We start from the raw sequence: 24270 nt of genomic DNA, 5'->3' as shown, positions 1-24270 counted from the left end.
AAAACTTAAAATAATAGTAAACGGTACATTGGTATTTAAAATAAATAAAAGTTTATACATTATATAAAAGTCCGTATTATCGATAACTTACTTACATCTGTACCCATGGGTATAACTAGGATTAGTAGTTATAGGGGTTAGAGACCTAGAAAACCAAAGTTAAAAATAATTTGAAGGCTAATTGAGGCTAAAAAGTAAAACCTTATATAGGGGCTAAGCCCCCCTAAATCCCCCCTAGTTACGCTGATGTTTGTATCTATATCGTATATATCTATATTTTAATTTAATAATGGATTTTTAGAAGCATATGTAGAGAGACAAAAGAATGCTATTTGATCTAGGCCAAAGATAGGACTGTATAAACAATATTCGATGTAATCAAAAATAATATTAAGATAAGCTGATGGCCATCTATTCTGGTTGTTGGCATGGACGCATTGGTTATAAAACAGAAGAATTAGAAAAGGTTGGTTTCAATCACCTAACAGTTAACCACACATACAATTTTTAAGATTCGACAACAGACGTTCAACAACAGAATATTGAATGGTTGTGGGGATTAGCTAATTGATGAAACAAAAAACATAGGGAAACATTTTTCGTCAATATCTCAATAGCTATTTTATTTTTTGTTTTGCAGTGCATATGGCATCAAGTTCTTTAACGGATAATCCTTTTGTTGAAATACTATAAACATATCACAAAATTTTCTACCTCGTGAATTATTAATTTTATATTTTATTAAATTTTATTTTGATTTATCATTATATAAAATGCTTTAAATTTAAAATTTAAATCAAAATAATATTATTATGTTTTTGAGTTTGACTATCGTTGGTAGACGCGCATATTCGGACCCCTCTTATTTATATTATTTATTAATGATTTACTATCTATTTTTGATAGCTCAGTTAATATTTTTTTATTTGCTGATGATGCTTAACTATTTTCAGTTATTAAATCAACAAACGATGCATTATAATTGCAGTCAAATTTAGATAAATTTGTTGAATGAAGTAGTGTTGATCACCTTCCATGAAATATAAATAAATGCAGCGTGATAACGTTTTCTCGAATGAATAATATAGTCACCTATAATTATTTGATTGATAGTTATATAGTTACAATAGTTTCTTCCATGAGAGACTTAGGGATTAAAATTAAACAATTTTAATATGGATTTTTTATTAAAAAAGCTTTTAAGATGTTTGGTTTTATTAATAGAAGCACGATAAATTTTAAAAATACCAATGCCTTAAAAACTTTATATTTTTCCCTGGTTAGGTCTCATATTGAGTTTGGATCAATTGTCTGGTCACCTCACTATTTTTCATATACCAGTCTAATTGAAAATGTTCAGTATACATTTTTAAAAAATGTATGCTTCAGATTAAATATACCTATCACAAGAGAATCTATAAATTGCAGATTTCCCAATTGGGGATCGCGTCTTGTGATTTGAGGAGAAATGTTGGGGATATTATGTTCTTATATGACTTATTAAATGGTCTTATTTATTCTCCTGAATTGTTATCCCACATTGGTTTTAATGTACAAACTCACGTATTAAGAAAATCTAATTTTTTTTATGTTTCTCTTTCAAAAAATAATTATACTTCGTTAACCTCGTTTTTCCTCAGAGCTCTATCTTTGAATAACAATAAAATGGATCTTGTTGATTTTTTTAGTATGTCGCGTTTTGTATTTAGACAAAATGTTTATTTTGCTTTAGATTTAAATTCTCTTGTTTAAATATTACTATTATTTTTTATTCTTATTTTTTGTTTTTATGTAACCATTTATTATTAATTAATGAGTTTTACTGTACTATGTATTTATTCTTTCTTTAGTTGTTAAATATTACGATAATAATTTGTATTTCTTTTTTGTATCCAAATTCTGTTATAAGATAAGCTGAACTGTACTTATAATTATTCTAATTGTTAAAGGGTTAATACCCGTTTATTATACATAAATAAATAAATAACTAAAAAGTACCTTTCACGCTTACACACATATATATATATACAGATTAATATATTATCAATAACAAAATTATGAATTATATAGATACTCAAAGCATATTTGTTGGATTTCTAGCACAATATCCGACGATCACTCTTATCATAAGATATCATTAACAGTCCACTATTGTCTGCAGTCGTTCGTGTGTGCTCGGAGTGTAACGTCCACTAATATGCGTATTATATAGTTTATTACTATAAATAACTCGAAACAAAATCTAACTTTTCTTTTAGTCATTAAATTCGAAATAGACTTATTCCAGCCTTCGGGTTAAGCCCGTAAAACATTGCGAAAGAAAACAATATCTTTCAAGAGTGCATCAAGCTTTTTCAGCTATTCAAAATATACTCAGTTTATGTGCTTTGTAATGAGCCCTGAGAGTCTACTCCATATGATATCTATAGTGTAAATTATAATGGAAAACTTTTTATAATATTGTAATCGATAAGATATAGTAAGGTTAAAAGGAAAATCTAAAAATGTTCTTCGTTTTCAAAATTGTTGAAGTCTTAGGGTGTTATATTATGATCTACTGAATATTAGCCACATAAGGTACCTATATCCAAAGAAAGTTTGTGCGTCTTTACCGCTGGACTTTCAAATTGACGTACATATATATAAAATGTTACGTTATATTATCGATTATTCACTGTAGTATTATATAATATAGTGGTAGTGTAGTAGACGTAGACATAATATTATTAGAAATTTATTACAATAGGCAGAAAGATATTTTTACATTTTAATGTAATGTTGTCACAATTTAGCAACACTTGCCGCCGAACCGAACCGTTTGCAGCGTCTTTGACTCGGTCTTAAAAACGTCCGGACGCACAGGCTCGGTGATCGTCACACCTCAGCACATAGATAGCGCAATGCGCGAACACACGATTTCTAACCACCAGGGGTGGGTGCGTTCGTCGGCGGTCAAAAATAATAATAATATTAATAATGATAATACGCCTCTCCCGCTCGAGGACTGAGAATTCCACACACAGTTGCCAAACGTCCGTAGCACCGTGACGAGAGTAGCGTCGTTTTCGTTATCGTAGTCGTCGTCGTCGTCGTCGTCACCGCCGCCGTTCCACCCGACGGGGTAGTTTTTTCTCGGGTTTTTGTTTTTTGTCTCGCCGACGAAACAATATCACAAGTACAATTACAATTCGTTGTGGTGCGTTCGCAATGAGTTAATAATAAAATCAGAGCGTTATAAGCGACGTCGTATCTGTCTGTCCTCGTGGGTGTGTGTGCGAGTGCGTATTAAAGTTAGTGTTTGAAAAACTAAAATAAGCCGCGGTGAACGATGACGAGACGTGATGCCGAAAAAAAGCGAAAAGGGCGACGACCATTGGCCGCGTGAATGTTTGACAGAGAATAGAGTGACCCCTCATCTCCAACTGAGTCTATGCCGGTGCAGTGTACAGTGAATAGTATGTACGACTTTCGGTTGTCGTCGGTGTTGTTGGTGACGGTCGTTGTCGCGGTCGGCGCAATGATCGGCGGCGAGTTGTCGGCCGTCGAAAAATCGTTACAGTTTGAAGCGGCGTTTCAAGGTAAGTTTATCAAATATAACATTTGATAATGGTTTTAATGGGGAAAAAACTAAAAGCTCCAGAAGCACCAAAATAGCTTATCGCTTATCCCATAATTTTGTTTTAGAAACCGTTATAAAATAATATATTTTAAAACCAAATTTGTCAAACATTCTAAAATGATTGTGCGCACATAATTTGTTTTAACACTAGTAGTTAAATACTTCATTTTGTTTTTATTTTAAGATAATATTGGTTTGTGGATTAAGCTGTTCTTACGTTATATGATCTATTAACATATAAATATCAATTACTGTAATTTTAGTGAGTTGAATAAGAAGTATGAAAAAAAACCGTAAATAGGAGATTACTTTATGGTATTAATACGTACAATTGTCGTTGATTTATATTGAAACTTTGAAGGTGTTTTTAACAAAACTGAAGTTTTTTTAAAGCATTTGTCTTCCCGTTGTTTAGTTCAATTTTTTGAATTAGTCACTCGCGTGCCATCAATTACGATTATTATTAAACGTTGATCTAGAAACGAATAACTACCATCGTATTGATAGATTAGGTACCATACAACTATCGCAAACATTGGCTAACACGAAGTATGGTCATTTTGAGATACAGCCACCCTTAAAAAGTGTTTAACATTTGAAAATAATAATTATCTTTAAATTTTATTGTTAATGTGTCTCACAAATTGTAACGAGTGTTACATTTAACACTATTTAAAAACATTTAATTTATTAAAAACTGGGAAATTATCACCCATTAGGTACCTACATGATTAAGTCATAATTGCTCCAATTTTTAAAGCATCTATTAATAATGGTAGTTAATCTTTCAGGTATATGTGAGCGTGGTATTTAAACTTACTGCTCAGTTCTGAAATACACTGACAGGTATTCATTATTAAAACTGTAACGTAATTTACTAATTACTAATAAATATGTGTAAGACTAATTGAATAATATTTAAAAATTATAACCATAATCTTTGGAAACATATACAAAACGTTAATAGATTTCGTAGCACAAGAAATATAGATAGAATCCAATATATACCTAAAACATTAATAAGACCATTATATTTTTGCTATGCTCAGAATCTAAAACAATTACTTGATTGTAAAAAATATTGCTTTATAAAATGAAAAAAAAAATAGTAATAATTTAAAGATATTAAAGTTAACACATTGTATGAGCTTAAGATAACAAAATGTTTGTAATGCCTATGAAATTAATTGTATCATAAAGAAACTAGATTATTTTACGTGAGTTTTATATTATTTAGCCGCAATGTAAAATGTTTACACAAGGCGTGTTGTGTATGCAAAATGAATACATGCTTGTATTGCTAATAATATAATGGGGTTCGTAATATTAATATATTATGTTATTATGTTTTTAAATACTTGTAATTTATTATTGCCTATTTAGTAGTTTAGGTAGATATTTAATAGTTAGGTTGCTAAATAAACTATAAGGTGAGATATTATTACGAATACTATGAAACAAATTTAAATGATTTATCAAGTAAATCGTTGTATTATCATAAAATAAAGTAGATATTATATTAAATTCTCATGCATCTCCGGCGAACATTACTTGTAATTTATTTTTACAATACAAAGTTTTGAGGAAAATTTGAAAACCTCATTTAAACATATAGTTTATGTATAAAGTAGATTTAACACTAAAAATGACAGTAAAACAAAACACGTATGTTAGGGGAAAATTGATAACACTTAACATAAAGAAAATATATGTATTATGTTTATGTATAATATGATAATGAAACAAGTTATTATGTTAATCAAATAATGAATGCTGTATGATATACACGTTATAGCCACAATTTTAGTATATATAGGTAGAAGCTTTATCTGTGACCTTCTACGCGTGTTAGTCATTTTATGATAGACACTAGAGAGCAACCCTAACTATAGAAACCCATTGATTATTAATTTGATTTAATATTTCGTTCAACAGATTTATTTTTAGTCACCTGTGTACTAATGAACATCACTCTCGCTTATGAATTTATGACGAATAGTAAAAAGGGTATTTTAATTGAATTTGTCGGGGTATTGCAATAATTAGCAATTCAGCTTGTTTTATGTATCCCAGGCTGAACACAAGTACTCAACTAAAAAAATATATTAACAAATTAATTAAATAAAAATAAAACAATATGCCTAATCGTACGTATAGTGTTTTTATATTTTATACATTTTAAATTACATTTCAATTCATTTTTACTAAAATATATGGATATGTTAATTATAATACATATTGCATTTGCACTATTACAATGTACTGTATAACTTTAAAATCACCTCTTTGAAATTAATACAGCATTTAATTTAATAAATCTTAAATTGAATATTGTTTTTGTTATACATAATCCAAGTATTTACATATACTTACATTTTAAATTATTTTGTTAAGGCAATCGTTAAACTTAACAATTTCGTTTTTGTATTTATAAGTTATTAGTTAAGTAAAAAAAAAACAACAAGACTTAAATATCATATAATAATATGTACGATAACAATCATTCTTATTGCAGTTTTGAATACATGTGTTATTTTTAAATCCTTTTCATATTTTAAAATGTATACAACGAAAATCGAAATTTAAGTTAGAAAGTTCAAAATGCATGTGACTATTACAATGTGATATTATGTAAAAATGTAACATACAAAAATGTTCTATTCTTTGTATAATAATCAATACACATCACGCACAAACATAATATGATAATGGTTTTCAGTGGAACGAACACCATAGAGTACCTTCTACCTATTGAACCTTTTAGTGTTTAAATACTAAATAGATAGCTATTCGTATTTTACTTTTTACTCCATACGTACTACGTACATAAGATAATAATTATTAGAAATTAATATTTTTATGAGCACATATATGATTTTTTATTAAAAATTTGTTCATTATATTTTTTTAAATGAAAATCAATATAAAATATTTTACGAAGAAACATGAATTAGTTTGAGAAGATATTCATTTTTTTTATTTTTTCCTCGTGTTTAGATTTATATCGATAAAACATAATAATATTGAATACAGAGAATTTTTTACTCAGTGTTAAATAATAATGTAATAAATACAATAGTGGAGTATATGCATAATATATATATAAACTTGTCTCATGATAGAATATAATTGCCTCTGTCAGTTATATTGTTAAATAGTTTAATTTAAAAAACCTACTTAAAATAACTTTTAGTAAAAATTTAAAAAAAAATAGAAGTTAAATTAAATGGATTTTATGTATAAAAAAATAAAAGAATTTTGAAGGGGAAAATCTTTAATGTGGAAGAACTGTATTTAAATCAATATAATTTGACAAAGTTTAGTTTTATTTTTACGATTTTTCTTCAGTTTATATATTTTATGTGGTTATGAAACGTATATCAAAACATGATAATCGTTTTTTTATTTATGGTACTAAAATTAATATTATAACTTATAATTATTTTTATATATTGTTTGATATTTCATACATATAAAAAGACGATTGGCATTTATATCTTTAGATAAATAAATAAATAAAATAAAATTGAGTAGAATATAAACATTATAAACGAGAATGTGCAATTTTACTTTCTAGAATTTTAAGAGGTGATTAAAGTTTAATTCTTTGAGTGGATATAATTATCTTAATATAATGTTATGACTCTTATTATGTCCCATACTTTGATTATTGACACCAATTGACTCGAAGTTTGATTTTGTTTTGTAAAAAAACATTATTATGAAGGAATAATTTATAAGCTAAACAAATCCACTTTCAAAAACTTTTCAAAGGGATTAAACAAATTTTTTTATAGCTCGAATTTTTTTTTTTTAAATTATACTTACTTACAATTTTGAATTCTTTATTTCTATTAAATATATTGGACATATATGAACACCACTGTTGGTTCGTTTATAGTCTAAATACATTTTATAAAAATGTAATAAATTTGACCATATATACTTCTACGTTTTCCCTGTAATTATTATTTTTATTCTCATGAAAAAAATAAATTATTTTATTTTAAATAGAACTAATCAACTAAGTTATACTTTACATAAACCAATTTATAGAATGTATGCATACTACTTAAATTTACTCATTATGCTAAAATATAAATATTATATTATGTATCAAAAATTAAACAAGTTCAAACTTATCTGATTATTGTATTAAAAAAAACCAGATATGTCCATTTTATATAAGAACTTACTATTTGTTATACATATATATATATATATAACGGACTAATCTGGTTGTCTCACCAACACATCAACTTGTAAGAAATTCTTATTTTTATTTTATTTCATGAAAAAGCACATTTTCTAAAAAAAACTGGACTTATTTGATTTTAGCAGCAAGCCCTTTACCGTCACATACAATTTTGTATTAAATATTAAAACTGTATTACAATTTATCATGAAATAAAAGTTTATTTTAATCTATTAAATAAATTATAAAACCAATCTATCTTATATACTCGTCCATTAATGTTTGTATAAATATTTGTATTATAAAAATATAATAAGATACTCGTTAGTATTTTATTTTTATACAACATTTATAATAACTCATTTTTGTATAATCATCTTATAATATATTATTATAAAAGTATTTTAAGTTATTTTATTTTTATAATAATTTATTTGAAATATATTTAATATTTGACACATAACTTTATAATAAGTCTGCTAATAAATGAATACTTAAATTTTTATAGTTTATTACAAAGTAATAAGTATTATGCAATAATACGTTTTAAAGTGTGTTAGATATCTGGATTATGAGCATTTTTAATTAGTGTAATACTATATTAAATAAACTTTACATCCACTGAGAAATTTAATTTCAAAAAAATAATTATCATAAATATGCGAATAACTCATTTTAATACATTTCATTGGACTCATATTTCGAGAAGGAAGTTTTTTCAAACTCATCAATTTACCATCATTATAATTATTGTGCATTAATTGTGTATTTAATATCGGTACTTGCTATACTTAGATTCCTAAATCTATTATGGTAATTGTTTTCAAAGACAATATTTTATTAAAAAATGTGTAAATTTAATTTAGAATTAAATAATTATAATTTACATGGTACATCGCTATATTATCTAAAATTTAATAAAAAATACTGTGATATTCAACTAACTTTTAAAACTTTCAAATAAATTATTCTTTTAAAACAAATACATAACTAAAATAAATATTGGTATAATATTATATTGAATAATTTATTATAAGGCAAAACTTTTTATTATTTTGAATTTGTAACTACTACTTTGTCATATTAATTTATTATTAATAATATTCGTACTATATAAATGGAAACAATAACGCATTATATTATTATATTGGATTAGCTATATAAATTATTTGATTCTAGATATTATTACGGGTCAATATAGAATTTTATATTATTAATACAACTAATGTTACTTAAAAATTAAAATATTATAAAAATAAAAGTATAAACTAAGACAAAATTCTTGACTTTGGGTTGAAAATGAATCAATTCAATCAAATTGTAAATCTAACATCATAAATTTTATTCTGCTAATAAAAAAAACGAGTTTCATGAATTTATTTTGTAACTAAAATATTAAAACGTCTTTAAAAAAATAACTTGATTTCATATGATTATTATCACTTCAAAATTTATATCATAATATAACAGAATCAGATTTATTTAATGATTTTTATTTAAAGTAAAAAATACATTTTTCATTAATATTATTTTAATACATTATACTACCATTAACTCTACAATTGGTTAATGGTCAGAATGTGTTATTTAATGACCGTTAGGTTCAATACATTTAAATTATAATAGAAATGATTTATGAGAGGGCTCTTAAAGTTTTTTTCAACGAAATAGTTATGGGTTGGTAATTCATTATATACAAAAGTATTATTACGTTAGTTTGTTAATTTTTTTAAAATTTAACAATGCTATTTAATAACAGTTTACGTAATACTAGTTATATACATTTTAAATAATTCATACGGATTTACTTTTAAATTTTATACTTAGATATGAGTATTTAACTACCCAAGTACCGGGTACTCAAATACCTGACGTAAATTCTATTTAAACTATCTAAATAAAATATTTATTATCTGAAATCATTGGATAATCAAGAGATAATTGACGAATGTTCGAACAATAAAATAAATCACCTGGAATGTGCATATAGTTTAAAATATACTGTAGTATTTTCTGATTTTCTTTTACATTTAAGGTGATATTAATATTTAATGTTAAATATTTGAGCATAGGTATAAATATTCTAAATTCCTTAAATGTTTAAGATCAAATTATTTTATGATATATTCTTATTTTTTATTATATAAAATATTTCATTTTTGTTAGGAATCTAATATATTTTATAAACATATGTAGTTAACTTATTTTTTCTCGATGTTTTTTTTCGTACTGTATAATTTGTAGAATTGTAGAATTAGTTGGATAATATGTAATGTTGGATAATATGATGGTTATTCGCTGCAAACTCTGAATCTATTTCTGGGAACATAAGGATAGGGAAAAGTTGTGTGTCCGGATAAAACGCTACGTTTGTGCAACAGGTCCGTATAAATTATACACATCTAAAAAAATTTGTAGGTGGTGAACAAGATAAGAGTATTGTTGCAGTAGGGGGTTACAGAAAATATGCCCTTAGAGGCGGCAGTAATACACGACTCGGGCAGAAGGTCGCCTGCAAACTCAGTGGTGTGTGCTCAACGTAATATATATACAGATATTTGACACCCTTCCGCAGTTTCGTGGATACTATCAACAGCGGTAAAGCAATGGCGGTGGGTGACAAAGGGCGGCGGCGGCGGCGGCGGCAGCGGCAACTTGTGTATTGATTAACAACAATTGCTCAACGGCGCGGCGGCCGTAGAACGCTCCGAACACATCTATACACAATTACGGTCTCCACTTTGGTCACACTTATGCTTATCTTTGTAGCCTATAGTTGCATGTGAAATATTACTCAATATATTATATGCATATTTAATAACATTGTGTACATCATACTTTTGTTTCGAAAATTTATCTTGAAATTACAAGGAAAAATATAACACAATATTATTGATATAAAACGCAGTACCGCCAGTCGATATACGACACATACCGATTTATAGGGAACAATATGATACCGATTTACAGAGAACTAGGCCGTACCCGTTTACGATTAGGGGAAGGGGGATGAGGAATAATTGAATTCGATTGGTTACTGACAACGGTAGTAGTGGTAGATGGAACGAGATAAAGAAGATATATAAGTTAGATATTTTGGCCGAGGCTGGGAACAAAGAGGTATTAATGAAAATGGATTTGGTCCAAAAGCATTTAATTTCCGTCATCATTGCCGCCACCACCGTTATTTTACGATCTTTCAATTTGAACTCATTTGTTTGTACGAGTTAAAGACTTGTGCCAAGACACACGTTTTGTCGTCAATTGAATTATTTAAAACTCACAAAGAATAAATCTCCATGTTTCAATTTTTAGAAAAAACAATGTACTATTTTCTGTTTTTTTTAAACCTTTCTTTAAAATATATTTCTCGTTTAATTTTACGATTTCAACTCAATAACATGTTTCTACTTTCAATTTACATATTTTATTTTTATTGTTATGTGTTTTCCAATAGAACTATTAGAGCCACAGAAATTAAATATTTAAAAAAATATTTGAATGAAATATTGTAAACCTGCTTGATTTGTTCAGGTATTCTCTTTTCTTCTACATAAACTCATTATCCTAATTAGGAAGAGTACAATTTACACAATTGAATAAACTCTATATAGTTACTTTATCCTTATTTACTAATTTGTGATTTAACTATCTTTGAATTAAATTTATAATACTCAAAATTATACACGAAATTATTTATTTGGTATAAATACTTTGATTTACTAGATGTATTATAATTCTTAACCTAACTTAATGGCCAACTTAAATGTCAGTATAAATATACACTCGCAGTGGTTCTACCAGGACTTATGAGATCAGGTTTAGTGTAAATGTTACTATAAATGAATTTTTTTTTTTAAACTAATATCGTCAATTTTCATAATGTAAATAGTATGTACAATACAATGTTATAGTATGACGAATAACAATTGTACAGTTATTATCTGTATACATTTTAAATAATTTTTCTAATTAAGTATTGTAAGTTTAATAAAATACTATCCAAATATTTTTTTTTTTAGTGTTTTATTAATTAGGAAAAATTTATTTTTATACTTTACTTTTACTATTTGGTGTATTATAGACTTCCGCTCGTAAAGTGATCGGCATTTAGTATAAGAACGTTATATATTCTGAATTTATTTAGGTAGGTATAAGTTTTAGTCAAGGATTCCCGGTATTAAGATAACAATATATTATAAAATAATAGTGAAAATATTTCGTATTTTTTGTTTGATATTCTGAGTACAATTTGTAAAAAGTTTTCAAGTATTTATTTTGAATACTCACACTCAAACAGTATTTTACTTATTTATATCCTATTCTTACCTAGAGAAAATGAGATATGGTAATATTTGGATACATTATTTTGCGCGAATATTAAAACGTTCTCAAAAATCTATTTGGTTTCTGAACTGAGTTTTCATTGTCTAAACATTGTCACTATGAATTCTTGCATTATTAATCATGTTGGGCACATAATTTATCATAATTCAATATTATTATGTTATTTGAGTATTCAATAAATTTACTAGCATAGAGTAATAAATTAATAAAACACAGTTTTCAGATTATCGTAATACACACTGAGCTATTTATGTATATAAACTGTACAGTGTATATAATTATTTTGGAAAACAAAATAAATTACCTATTTATACTATCTTTTTATAAGTTATAAACAGTTATTATTTTAGAAATATCATTTTTATTTATACTCTACCTTACGGTAGGGAATAAAATTATACTGAATAAGTTAACGACTAAAGAATAAATAAGGTTTAAATTCTGGATTGAACACGTATATTATTTAATAACCTACATATTTAAAATTAAAAATTAAATATGGACAAGATACCTAGCAAAGAGTTAAAGCGTTCAATTTTACTCAATTATATAAATACAATATAATAAATTGTATGATATATATTAGTATGTATTACTAGTTACTATTATACATTTTAATGAAATTTTATTCAAATCATATTGTTTGAAAGAACAATGGAGTAGAGTTCGTTTTTTATTATTCTGTTTATGAAGCATTTTTAGATTATAAAGTAATCGTAAAAAAATGTATAGACATAATAAAAAAAATAAAATTATATATTAACTATAGTAAGAAATATAATATGAGTGAATGTATATATTAATACAATAATCTACTAAAATTAGAATAAAACTACAAATGTTGATGGCATATGAGAAATCTATATTGAAAACATGAATTTTTATTTTAACATCAAATTATATAGTTTTTTCTACGTTCGTAAGAAATTAATAGACCCCCTTCCATAATCACATTAACTGCACATGATGATGTCCTCCTAATTAAAAATAGTAAAAATGTTTATAAAAATCATAACCTCTTATTATATTTATATACGTGCGATTAATTTGATTATTTATTCACAAATTATAACAAAATTATCAAGATCAAGTAAGTAAGAACTTATGACTGGTTAAAATGATTTTACTATACATCTTTTATTAATAATTTTACAATATTCTGGAAACCTAAACTACTCATTTGTAAAAAAAAAAACTCCTTCTACCTACTATTTGTGTTAAATGTATAATCTATATTTAGAAATATTTAGCATATAAGTACAGTTATTGAAACTTTTCTTCTAAATTAAAAATTGATGGACAAAAAATTCAAAACAATAATCTATTATCAGAAAACCAATGTAATGCTTTATCCATTATACAATATTTGCTTTAGTTAGAATCAACAATTGTAATCTATTTATCCATATAAATCTTTTGTTGACAATGGAATTAAACATCTAGTATACCTAATATTACATATTTTGTCTTTGATAACCGATTATATTAGTTCGTGTAAATTATTATCATTGTGGGTAACTACTAACTGCTGTGCTTATAATAAATAATGTATTGTTTAACAGTTGGTACATCAATTATTACCCTTTGAAACTATTGTAAACTCACGGTTTTAATTTTACCCTTGGGCCCAGATAACTGTATACATTTATTAAATACCAAATCTATGATACACTGCTAAAAAAATGAATAAATCAAATTATTATTATCAGTATTTACATACGTTAATATTAATAATACTATAGTATAAATATGAAAACAAGTATAACATATTTTAATATCGATCAATATGTATATGTATAGAATAAGTTATTATAATAAATAATAACTATTAAATTATAATATTGGTATTCGATATCATAGAAATTAATCTTAAAGATACAATTACTAAGTATTAGACACTCGTTTTTTTTCATTAATACTATTAGTTAATCGAAATTGGTAAGAACGAGCTTAAGTGAATTTGTCAGATCATAAAAATTAATGAAGAAATTTAAATTCGACCTTACTTATTTCTATAAACTTAAAATAAAATTTATAACCAAAATTATTATAATCGCACAAAATTTCAGAGCACTCTTTATACTAAAAAAAAATTATAGTACAATTTAAAAAATGCGTCATTGTAACACCAATTATTACTTTGCTCAAAATTAACCTGAAAAATGATCTGAAAATAAATGAACTTATTACTTTTAACTTCAATATTTTATGTGATATCTAGGTCATTATTCAAAAACAAAATTTTACATTAATTTATATGGAATTAGTCTAATATAAATTCTAATCTAATTGAATTGAATGTATACTTTTATTTATTTACGTATATATTTGTATAAAACGATTTACAACATTTTTATACAAGCTTAAGTGATGTTAGAGTTATCTTAAAGTTAATTAAGACGTTAAAGTTATCTTTAGGAGTGACAAATTTAAGGGTAACTTTAATTTATGTGATAAAGGATTATCGGGTGATTTTATAAAGGTTTTAATATAACTATTTCAATTCAAACTTCTTTTGTAACAAAAATATGGTAGACAAATTGTTATATTAAATGCAATAATTAACTATTTTTCTCGGACGATGTTGGCGACTTGTTATAATATCGAATCCAAGAAACTTTCTTTTGTAGTATATAGAAATGTTGGACTTCGGTCGTAAAAATGTTTTTAATAAATGAATATTAACAAATATTTTAAATTTGATAACTCGTATACCTGCGTGATATCATATAAGAAGCGTAGAAATGTTTTTGTTAAGTAAATATAATTTTAAACGTAGATATAACAATAATAATAATTAAAATAAAATTATTTATTTAATAAATAAAATAAATAAATAAGGAATATAATAATTGTAAATATATAACTGTATTATTGTAATTTAAATAATATAAAATATTAATTTAACTACCTAGTTAATTTTACTTAATAATTGAAGTGACAAGTATAAATAATAAATTGTAATAGTATTAAAACTAGATAATAAATGTATTATTTATTAGATTCGTGATTTCATCTCATGTTTCAAGACTACAAATAAATTGCGTATGAGTGACTATGCTATACGTTGGCAATACATTAACGTCCGGATATATGACCATTGGCGGACGAGCAGTAAAATATTCTTCCACCCCTATAGTTATATCACTATTTTTTTCAAATACAATTAAAGGAATAAAACCTCCATTCAATTTAAACAGAAATATTTCATAAGTCAAAGACTTGAACTTGTTGGCCAACAAAATAAATGTAAGTTGAATCTATTTTTGACTTTATTTTTATTTATTTTTCTTTGGTCATATAACGATGCGAAGAACGATACATTATTTTTATACTTGTAAGTAGATCGATCGTCCATGCGGGTAAGCGCTTAGTACGCTCCCAATGACATGTTAACCGTTAGGGCGTGTAGATAGTAAGTATTATACAATACTTTAGGTATAAAATTCAAATTTCATCTATATGAATTATATTCTATAATACTTCACTGAATAAAATAAACAATTTTCCGCATATTATAATACCTTTATATGTTAATCTTAGATAATGAGTGGAGCGATGAATGTATTAATAATTTAACAATGAGGTGTATTTTTTCGCAACAAACGAATTATCGCGTCCTAAGATTCCTTTTTCATACGAATTGGGTCCCGATAATATTTAACAACTACACTAATTGCATTAGATTTCAATGTTGATATGTCATTTAATAATTTCCTATGAATTTGATTTTATGGCTTATCATAAAGATCGTCTATTGCTTTGTGTTTTAAATGATTGCTTAACTTTTGTCTATTTAATATTTTAACAGTATAACTTACAGGTTTATGCTCACTAGCTTAATATTTCGTTTTTATTTTTTAACTTAATAACTTCTGACAAATATACCTATATCCTTTTTTTAATAATTTTTAATTCTTTTTAAACAAAATATCACACGATGGTTTACGACATATAATCAAAACATAATATACTTACTATTGTATACATTTATTTTATAAGTTTCAAAGTATTATTCGATAGATAATAGTCATAATTCTCATATCGATTATTGATTTAAATATTCATATAATATACTGATATCAGATAATCAAGACGCAAATTAGTATAGTCGTATTGAAAAACTGGGACACAATTCGTATACAGCCATTTTTTTTATATCTGTGTACACTTTGAAGATAACTTCTAGTAAAAAATAGAATCTTACTTGTACTTTTGAGAGGTAAAAATAAAAATTCTGTATTGGTTAAGGGAAAAAGTTTCAATCTGAAAATTCTCCATTGCATATCCTATTCTATTGTAAAATACTCAAATTTAAATAATAATAAAATACTGTTGACAATTGTTTTTGCTTGTGTATTTACTAAAAAAAATAGTCCAAATGTCCAATAGTCCGGATATTACCGCATCTAAGTGATTATGCGACTGATATAAGTATATACTATTTAAATAATTCATGATATAATAAATGCTATGTTTAGATCAATAACTAATTCAATCTAACATACCAACTTAATACTTATTACTTATAGTAAAATAAATAACTATAACAAAATATACTTAATAATATAGACTAACAGATCATCTCTGCTCAGAATTGTTTTCATATGCAATGATTTATCATTGAATTAAAATTTAACAAAATAATTTCAGTGACTTAGTTACTTCATGACAAAGTACACAACATTTATGTTTTGATTTTAAAATTATAAATAAAAAAAAAAATAACTTATTCAACAAAGAAAATTTATTTTAAATAGATTAATATATTAAGTTAGTTTAATTATAATAAACTACTTCATAAAATATATAAGTTGATTATATTTTCGTGTAGTTAAAAAAAATCTAGAGTTTTAAACATAAATTTTTATTTTAAATATTTTTTTTGGAGGATTATAATTTAAATACACAATTCACCTATATGAATCTAATGCTTTTTGTTTACGTAAAAATAATACTTAATCCTGAAGGGGAAAGGCTTATCCCACTAGATTTAAAACAAAAAAAAAAAGAATTAAAAAAGCAGTTTAAAGGGTGACACACATTAACTGAAATGTGTGTGATCTTTTTGAGATTTTAGTTAAATAACTGTAGGTATATAAATTGATATATTTTTAAAATTCGTTTTACATTTTTTTATAAAAATTTACGTATACAAATTACTTATGCGATTCTATTAGAATTTTGTATTCTTATACTGCAAGGATGCTGTTATAATTTATAATCCAAACAAAATATAATTACATTTCTTTATTATTCAGTTAGCTATATGCATGTTACACCAACCAAGTGTACATTTAACTTAGGTACATCATAAATTTATAACGTCTATAGCCGTATATTTTTAGTTAAAAATGAAGTTTTAAAAATATGTGTTAAATTTCAAACAGCCATAATTTATAATTGTTTACTAAAAAAAAAACTACGACAGAGAGTCTTAAGTACATTATGTATCTCTACATTTTGATATCTCTATGTAATACTTTTAAACTTTCTCATTTTTATTTTTTTTTTTTTTTTTAAATATTCATGGTTTTTACTTCGCATATATTACCAGATAAAAAATATATAAAAATGAATTTCTTTATTTATGGTTCAATGTTGATTATATTTTAACGTAATAATAAAGTTCATACTTTTATTGATTTGGTAAGCTTTCAAAACGTACATAAATTCTAGAAAAAAAAAATGTGAATAATGAAGGGTATTTAATAGTCGAGTTTTTATTATTTGTCATACATTTAAATATATATATATTAATTAGAATAACATATTATTTTAAGTCAATTATATAGAATTCAATACTCGTAGATACAATAGGTGCCTATACTCGTTTGTTGTTAAACTAACAATAGTTATACTTTCAAATTTTTAAATTATTTTTAAACTTGATTAATTTATTTAAGGTCTTAATTGATTTAATCAATATTAGCATATTTAATGGATAGTATGATAAAATAAAATAATAAAATAAACTTAGGTAACCAATTTATCAGTATTATATTTTTAGAAAATTGTATACTTGCCTATATTTGTTTGATTTCTTAAGGTTTTTATTTTGTGATTGAAATACAGTTATCATGTGAAAATAACTGTATGATCAATAAATTAATTCTTTCTAGTATATTTTATTTATGAGATTACGCGAAATTTATCATATTGTAAATAATGTTTTAATGTAATATTATATTAAAATATACTATATAGGTTTAATTGTATTGATTGAATAAATAATAATAAATATTTATATTTTTATTCAAAATTTATAGTTTTTGTTGGTTCAATGAAATTGAAGATATAATTTAGTTTATAGACATACGTTTTCATTCGACTTCCACTGTATAAAATCTAAAAATATAACAATTGGCTTGTGCAGATATTCATTTAAAATAAATAACTTTTATTTGTAAACTTGATAATTGTATAAAACTTGAGCCAGAAATATAATTATTATTATTTTATTTAAATATTAACAATAGTTATCCACTTATTATATGAATAATATTTTATCATATTATTTTTTAAATTTTATTTTATATTCATAGTCCAGTATTTTTTTTTAGTTTATTCTTTTATTTCACATATTCCTATACGAACTCTTTTGATTATTTTTAGGTAAGTAAAACTATAAGCTTGGAAAAGTTTTTTTTTTCTAAACCTGATTTATAATTTTTTCAAATATGATGACACTCACCTCAATAGCTTGTGTTTGATTTCCAAATTTCATATTTTTATTTTAGAAAACTTAATAAATAATTAAGTGTATTTTTTTTCTTAGCAAAAAGATTTTGGTTTGTTTCTATTTTCTATTTTGATGAATAAACTCAAACAAAATTCTATCTTAATTATCTAAATTTATACTTTAAAAAAATAATTAATAATATTAACTTTTTACATAGGTACCAACGCAGTTCTTTTTTCATGAAATGAGTACAAATTAAAGATTTTTAACAACTTTAAAATTATTTTATGCTAGTATTATATGCATTTAACATGAAGTTAATGTAAATCGCTATTTATATTTTATTATTATATTAATGGTATAATCAAATTTTTCATTTGACGATTAATCATTTTATAATGTAATATATAAATATTATTTATGTAAATAAACTAAAATCACTGTATAGAATAATATCATTTTTTTTTTTTTTAGGACGTTGTGGCCACGATAGTCCATGTCAACAACTATGCTACGAGCTTCACGACGGCATGTTCGAATGTGATTGTAAAACAGGATTTGCATTACACGAAGATGGTTATACTTGCACAAGTATGCTTACTTAATTTAATATACAATAAATAGCTTAATCGTGATAATTAATATTATTTCATAATCTAAATTACAACTTTTTTTCTCGCACAATAGGTAATATTATAATCTATATATTATGCAGTAACCTAAATCCAAACAAAATGTATCACCATGTTTTTATCTTACAAGTACCTACATACATGCTTGCCTAATATATACTATTTAGATATTACTCTAAATCAGATTTCTGGATGCATTTGAATTTAAATAAGTAATTCAACATTTAAAATATTTGAATGAACTAATTATTTTAAATATGTATCTACTTTAATTTGATATGTCAGTTATTATGGATTTTTAAGAAAGAAAGAAATATTTTAATAACACTGAAACTACGATAAACTATAATCAAGTAGATCAATAATTATCCAAAATTAGGTATGTCTAATACTGACTAATTACAAAAAAAGTTAACTTTAAAGACAATAATTATGAGACACTGTTTTCAATCTTTAATTAATAACTTCTTTTGATAATATATATTTAAAAATCAGATAATTACTTACTTACAAAAAGGTACTTAAATACTATTAGATGATATATTTTGTAATGTAATATAACTTAAAATCATATTTATTATAAATATCTATATTCATCAAAATAAAGATTACATTCTGTGTCATATTTCATCAAACATGATGTTGTTCATATTTGTGAGCTTAGAGTTTTATTTTACGAGGAACCTTACGAAAAAAAAATCTCTTGTTATTAATGTTTAACGTCTGTAACAAAAAGTATTTCCGGACACAAAAACATGGTACTCTGAAAAAAAATCGTTATCTACCTTAGCAACAACGAAATACTTTCTTTTAAAAAAAAAAAAAAAAAACAATTGTCGTTGAAATAAAATTGTTTTCTGAAGAAAAAATCATCTTTACACTTTCCATACAACCTGTTTTATTTATTGTCAATCAAATACAATTTTTTGAATTTTTAATATTACTTAACTCAAACATTATTTTAGTAGAAGCCAACATTTAACTATGAAACCAATATTATTTACTCATTTTAATATTTTAATCATAAAAAGTAATATTAGTAATATTTTCAATATTTTTATTTGTTTAGATTTATGTTTATATTCGTTATTTTATATTGTATTATGTCAATTTATTTCTCGAAATTCACTTATTATATTATTTAACTGTCTGATTTGAATGTTTATTTTTTATAATAATATAATTTTTCCTTCGGTAATTATTTTGTTATAAATTTCCTATAGCTCTGTATATTTAATTTGCAAATTATCAACAAAATAGTGATTAATAACCTCTTCATCAAATGCCTCTCTCTTCTTGTAAGCACATTCTAATATTATCTAAAAGAAAAAATTTGTAAATTTATTGCTTTTAATGGTTTTATGTAAAAATGTAAATTCAAATGATTGTAAAGTATTCAATTATTTAAAATGTGAATATTATTCAAATTAGGCCTTATCAGAATTTTCTCTTTGTCTCATAATTAAATAATGGACTAAAAATAATTTTATTTTCAAATTAACTAAGAAAAAATAAACTCAACTTCGCGTTTGAATTAATGTATACGTGGTGATTTTGATTATATACACAATCAATTTCACAAAAAAATTATATATAATATATATAATATCAATAACTATAAAAATGCTTATATATCTACTTGAATTGTTACTTGATTGTTATAAGGCCATTAAAGTTAGTTATATTTTAAATCATTAAAAAAAACCTGTATTTTAATAATAAATTCTTAGTCAAACATGAGTTTTAAAAGAATGGTCAAGTTTTTGTGAAAATTGAGATTGCTTACATTTCTTAAATTGCAATTGTTTTACGAGCAAGTGATATTTGTTGAACATTGGTAATTCGATCATCACTTATGCTTTTAAAACAAGTATAAAAAATAAAAGAAATGATAGACATTTGATACTTCGAATTAAAACTATATTACCCTCAAAGATAGTATGAAAATTAAATAAAATATATTAATAATTATTCAACAGACAAAGCAAGGAGATAAAATATATTATAAACATACAAATTTAAATTAAATTTGTCTTATCAAAAATCTATTTAGATAAAAAAAAAAATAGTATATTTAATTAACAATTATTATTGTCTTTTAGTTTTTTAATAAATAACAAACCAACTTAATCTTACTTAATATAATATAATATCTATACTGAGTTTAGCTATTATTTTCTACTTTCAAAATTACATAAATTAATTTATTTAACAATAATTTTTGGTAAAATAATATATAAATTTATTTATTTTACACTTTATAACGTTTTTTTGTTATTATAATATTGATATAAATAATTATAATAATTTGTTATATTTGTTCAATACAAAATTAGTATAGTAAAATTTTTAATAATTGATTGTCGTAATTTATTACAAATATTTATTTTTTAATAGATTGATTAAAGATATATAATGTATCTATATATTTGAAGCAACTTGAGAGTGTGGGTTATTATGAAGGCATGTGGTATCCTATCCCGCTTATTTTTTTTTGTGCGTTTTTAAAATATTCAAAGTAATTGCTTATATATATATTCTTTTATATAAATAATTGCTTTATTCTTAATAAGTTTTGTCATTTTAGTAAAATGGTACGTCATTACGATCGAAAGACATAGTAGCAAACATAATTAACTGAAAATATAGACTAACGCATTTCTGTTACTCTAAAAAAAATAAATAGGTTACAAAAAAGCTGCTTAGTGATTTGCAGTTTCTCACACAACATTTAAATGGTGTGTAAAGAAAAAAGAAAATGCTAATTTCGTGATAAATAAAACCAATGAAAAATGTAAATGTGTTTTAATAAACAACAAGAATTAGAATTGGTACTTGGTAGGCTATTTGAAGTCAATAGAAAAAAGACTTTAAATTAATAATGTTAGATATTCGCAAATTGGCGTTCCGACTTGCCAAACAAAATGATTGTTCACACTGGTTTAATTAGACAGATGGAATGATTGGTCAGGACTAGATGAAAGGTATTTCTATTCAAACAACCAGATTCAAAATTAAGAAAACTTAAAGAAACTTCTGGTACTCATGTTATGGACTTAAATAAAATAATTTATGTACTCAATTCTTCAATTTATTAATTAGGTATATTGATAAATATAAACTGAATGTGAAAATAATGTAAAACTGCGATGATACTGGTATCACATTAAATCCAAAAGAACAATCAAAAATGTTAGCTACTAAAAGGAAAAAGTAGGTTACCGTTTTATTTTTCGGTGTATGCTGAGAAACGGTTACTACAATAATATGCTTTTTGAAAAATGGTACATACATATGGATATGTCCCTCTAATGTTAATTTTCCCTAGAAAAATAAATCAACCCCATTATTTTACTAGACTTCATCTTGGATTGTGGAATGAATGTTATGAAACAGGATTATTAATTCTAAACTGTTTTTAAAATGATGAATAAAATTTATTGAATTTTTGAAGGTAAAAAAAGAAGATCCAGTTCTATTAATTTTTGATGATTATTCTTCACACACTAAAAATCCACCCGTAATTGATGTAGCTAGAGAAAATAGAGTTATTTTACTATATTCTCTATCCCACTGTAAACTTTATGTACTATATGCATAAGCATATTATAACGACTTTTTCTTGAAACCATTAAACATATATTATAAAAATTAAATTACAAAATCGTTCCATTGTAATCCAAAAAACATTGTTACTGTAGGAAATATATCATTGTTATTTAGTGTAGCTTTCAAACATACGGTAAATATGAAAACAGCAATGAAAGGTTTTGAAGCACCTGAATATAAATTTGTTGCCATCGATTGTAATTTACATTATACCAAGTACTTCTTCAGTTGAAAAAGATACTGAAGTAAATAAAAAAGTAATTGATCAACATTTGAACGCGGAAACACAGAAGCACAAGCTACAGTTGTTTGAATGAGCCACAATGTTCCTGGTCGCTTCATAATCAACTAAATACATTTTCAATTGAATCACCTGAAAATATATTACCTATTCTAAAATGAAACAAACAGAAAAAAGAAATTCATAAAAGAAAAAAAAGCAAAAGAGCAATTTTAACGGAATAGTTCCATAAGAATGAATTGCAAACGTCTTTGAAAATATAATGAATTAAAAGGAAAGAAAATCGAAAAAACAAAACAGCAAAGAGACAGCTATTTAACACCGCGTCAAAAAATTAAATAAAAGTTTACAGTCATAAAAAAATCGAGAAAAGATTCGACCTTCAGTGAAGATGATTCGGATGCTAAGTTTCTGTACTGTAGAAAATTATACTCAAAGTCCACTGAAATATGAATTAGTTTTTTGGAATGGAGAAAGAGAACATACATATATGACTCCTGTGCAGGAGTTGAAAGTGTTGAGGAAGAATTGCATATATGTGTAAATATTGTTCAAAAAATAATTAATAAATAAAAATAGAAAAATTCTATTTCAAAATTATAAGATGTTTAAATGTTAATATGCATATTCATACCCCATTCTATACCAAGGTTGAGGTAGAATAGGTCAAATTATTTTTTATTTTTTGTATAAAAAGTAAAATATACATGAGTTATTTATTTGATCAAATAAATAAATTACTATTTATATTTTTAAGCATTTATTTACTGAGAATTGTGAACTTTACAATGTTAAACTTCAAGTTCACCATTCTATCCTTGGTTCTATTTTATTTCTTCCACGAAACATTTAACATAATTTATATACCTATTATTCTATTAAACATAGATCCTGACTACTTTTAAATGTGTATATTGTACATTACTTAAATACTGTCAGAGTAAC

General features: G+C 24.4%; 1 protein-coding gene across 1 annotated transcript in view; it reads left to right on the top strand.

Annotated features, from left to right (window-relative positions):
* The first annotated feature begins 3018 nt into the window (after nucleotides 1-3018).
* The window catches only part of LOC113555377 (pikachurin-like), a 68605-nt gene continuing 47353 nt past the window's right edge, over nucleotides 3019-24270 (top strand). The window contains exons 1-2 of the mRNA XM_026959745.1: nucleotides 3019-3578; nucleotides 19318-19434. Of these exons, the coding sequence (XP_026815546.1) occupies nucleotides 3431-3578; nucleotides 19318-19434 (265 nt within the window). The 5' untranslated portion in view covers nucleotides 3019-3430. The remainder of the gene's footprint in view (nucleotides 3579-19317; nucleotides 19435-24270) is intronic.

Source organism: Rhopalosiphum maidis, chromosome 1 (assembly GCF_003676215.2).
Source record: "Rhopalosiphum maidis isolate BTI-1 chromosome 1, ASM367621v3, whole genome shotgun sequence".
Classification (NCBI taxonomy): domain Eukaryota; kingdom Metazoa; phylum Arthropoda; class Insecta; order Hemiptera; family Aphididae; genus Rhopalosiphum; species Rhopalosiphum maidis.
Note: the sequence above shows the minus strand (reverse complement) of the source record. Positions and strands in the feature narration are given on the sequence as shown.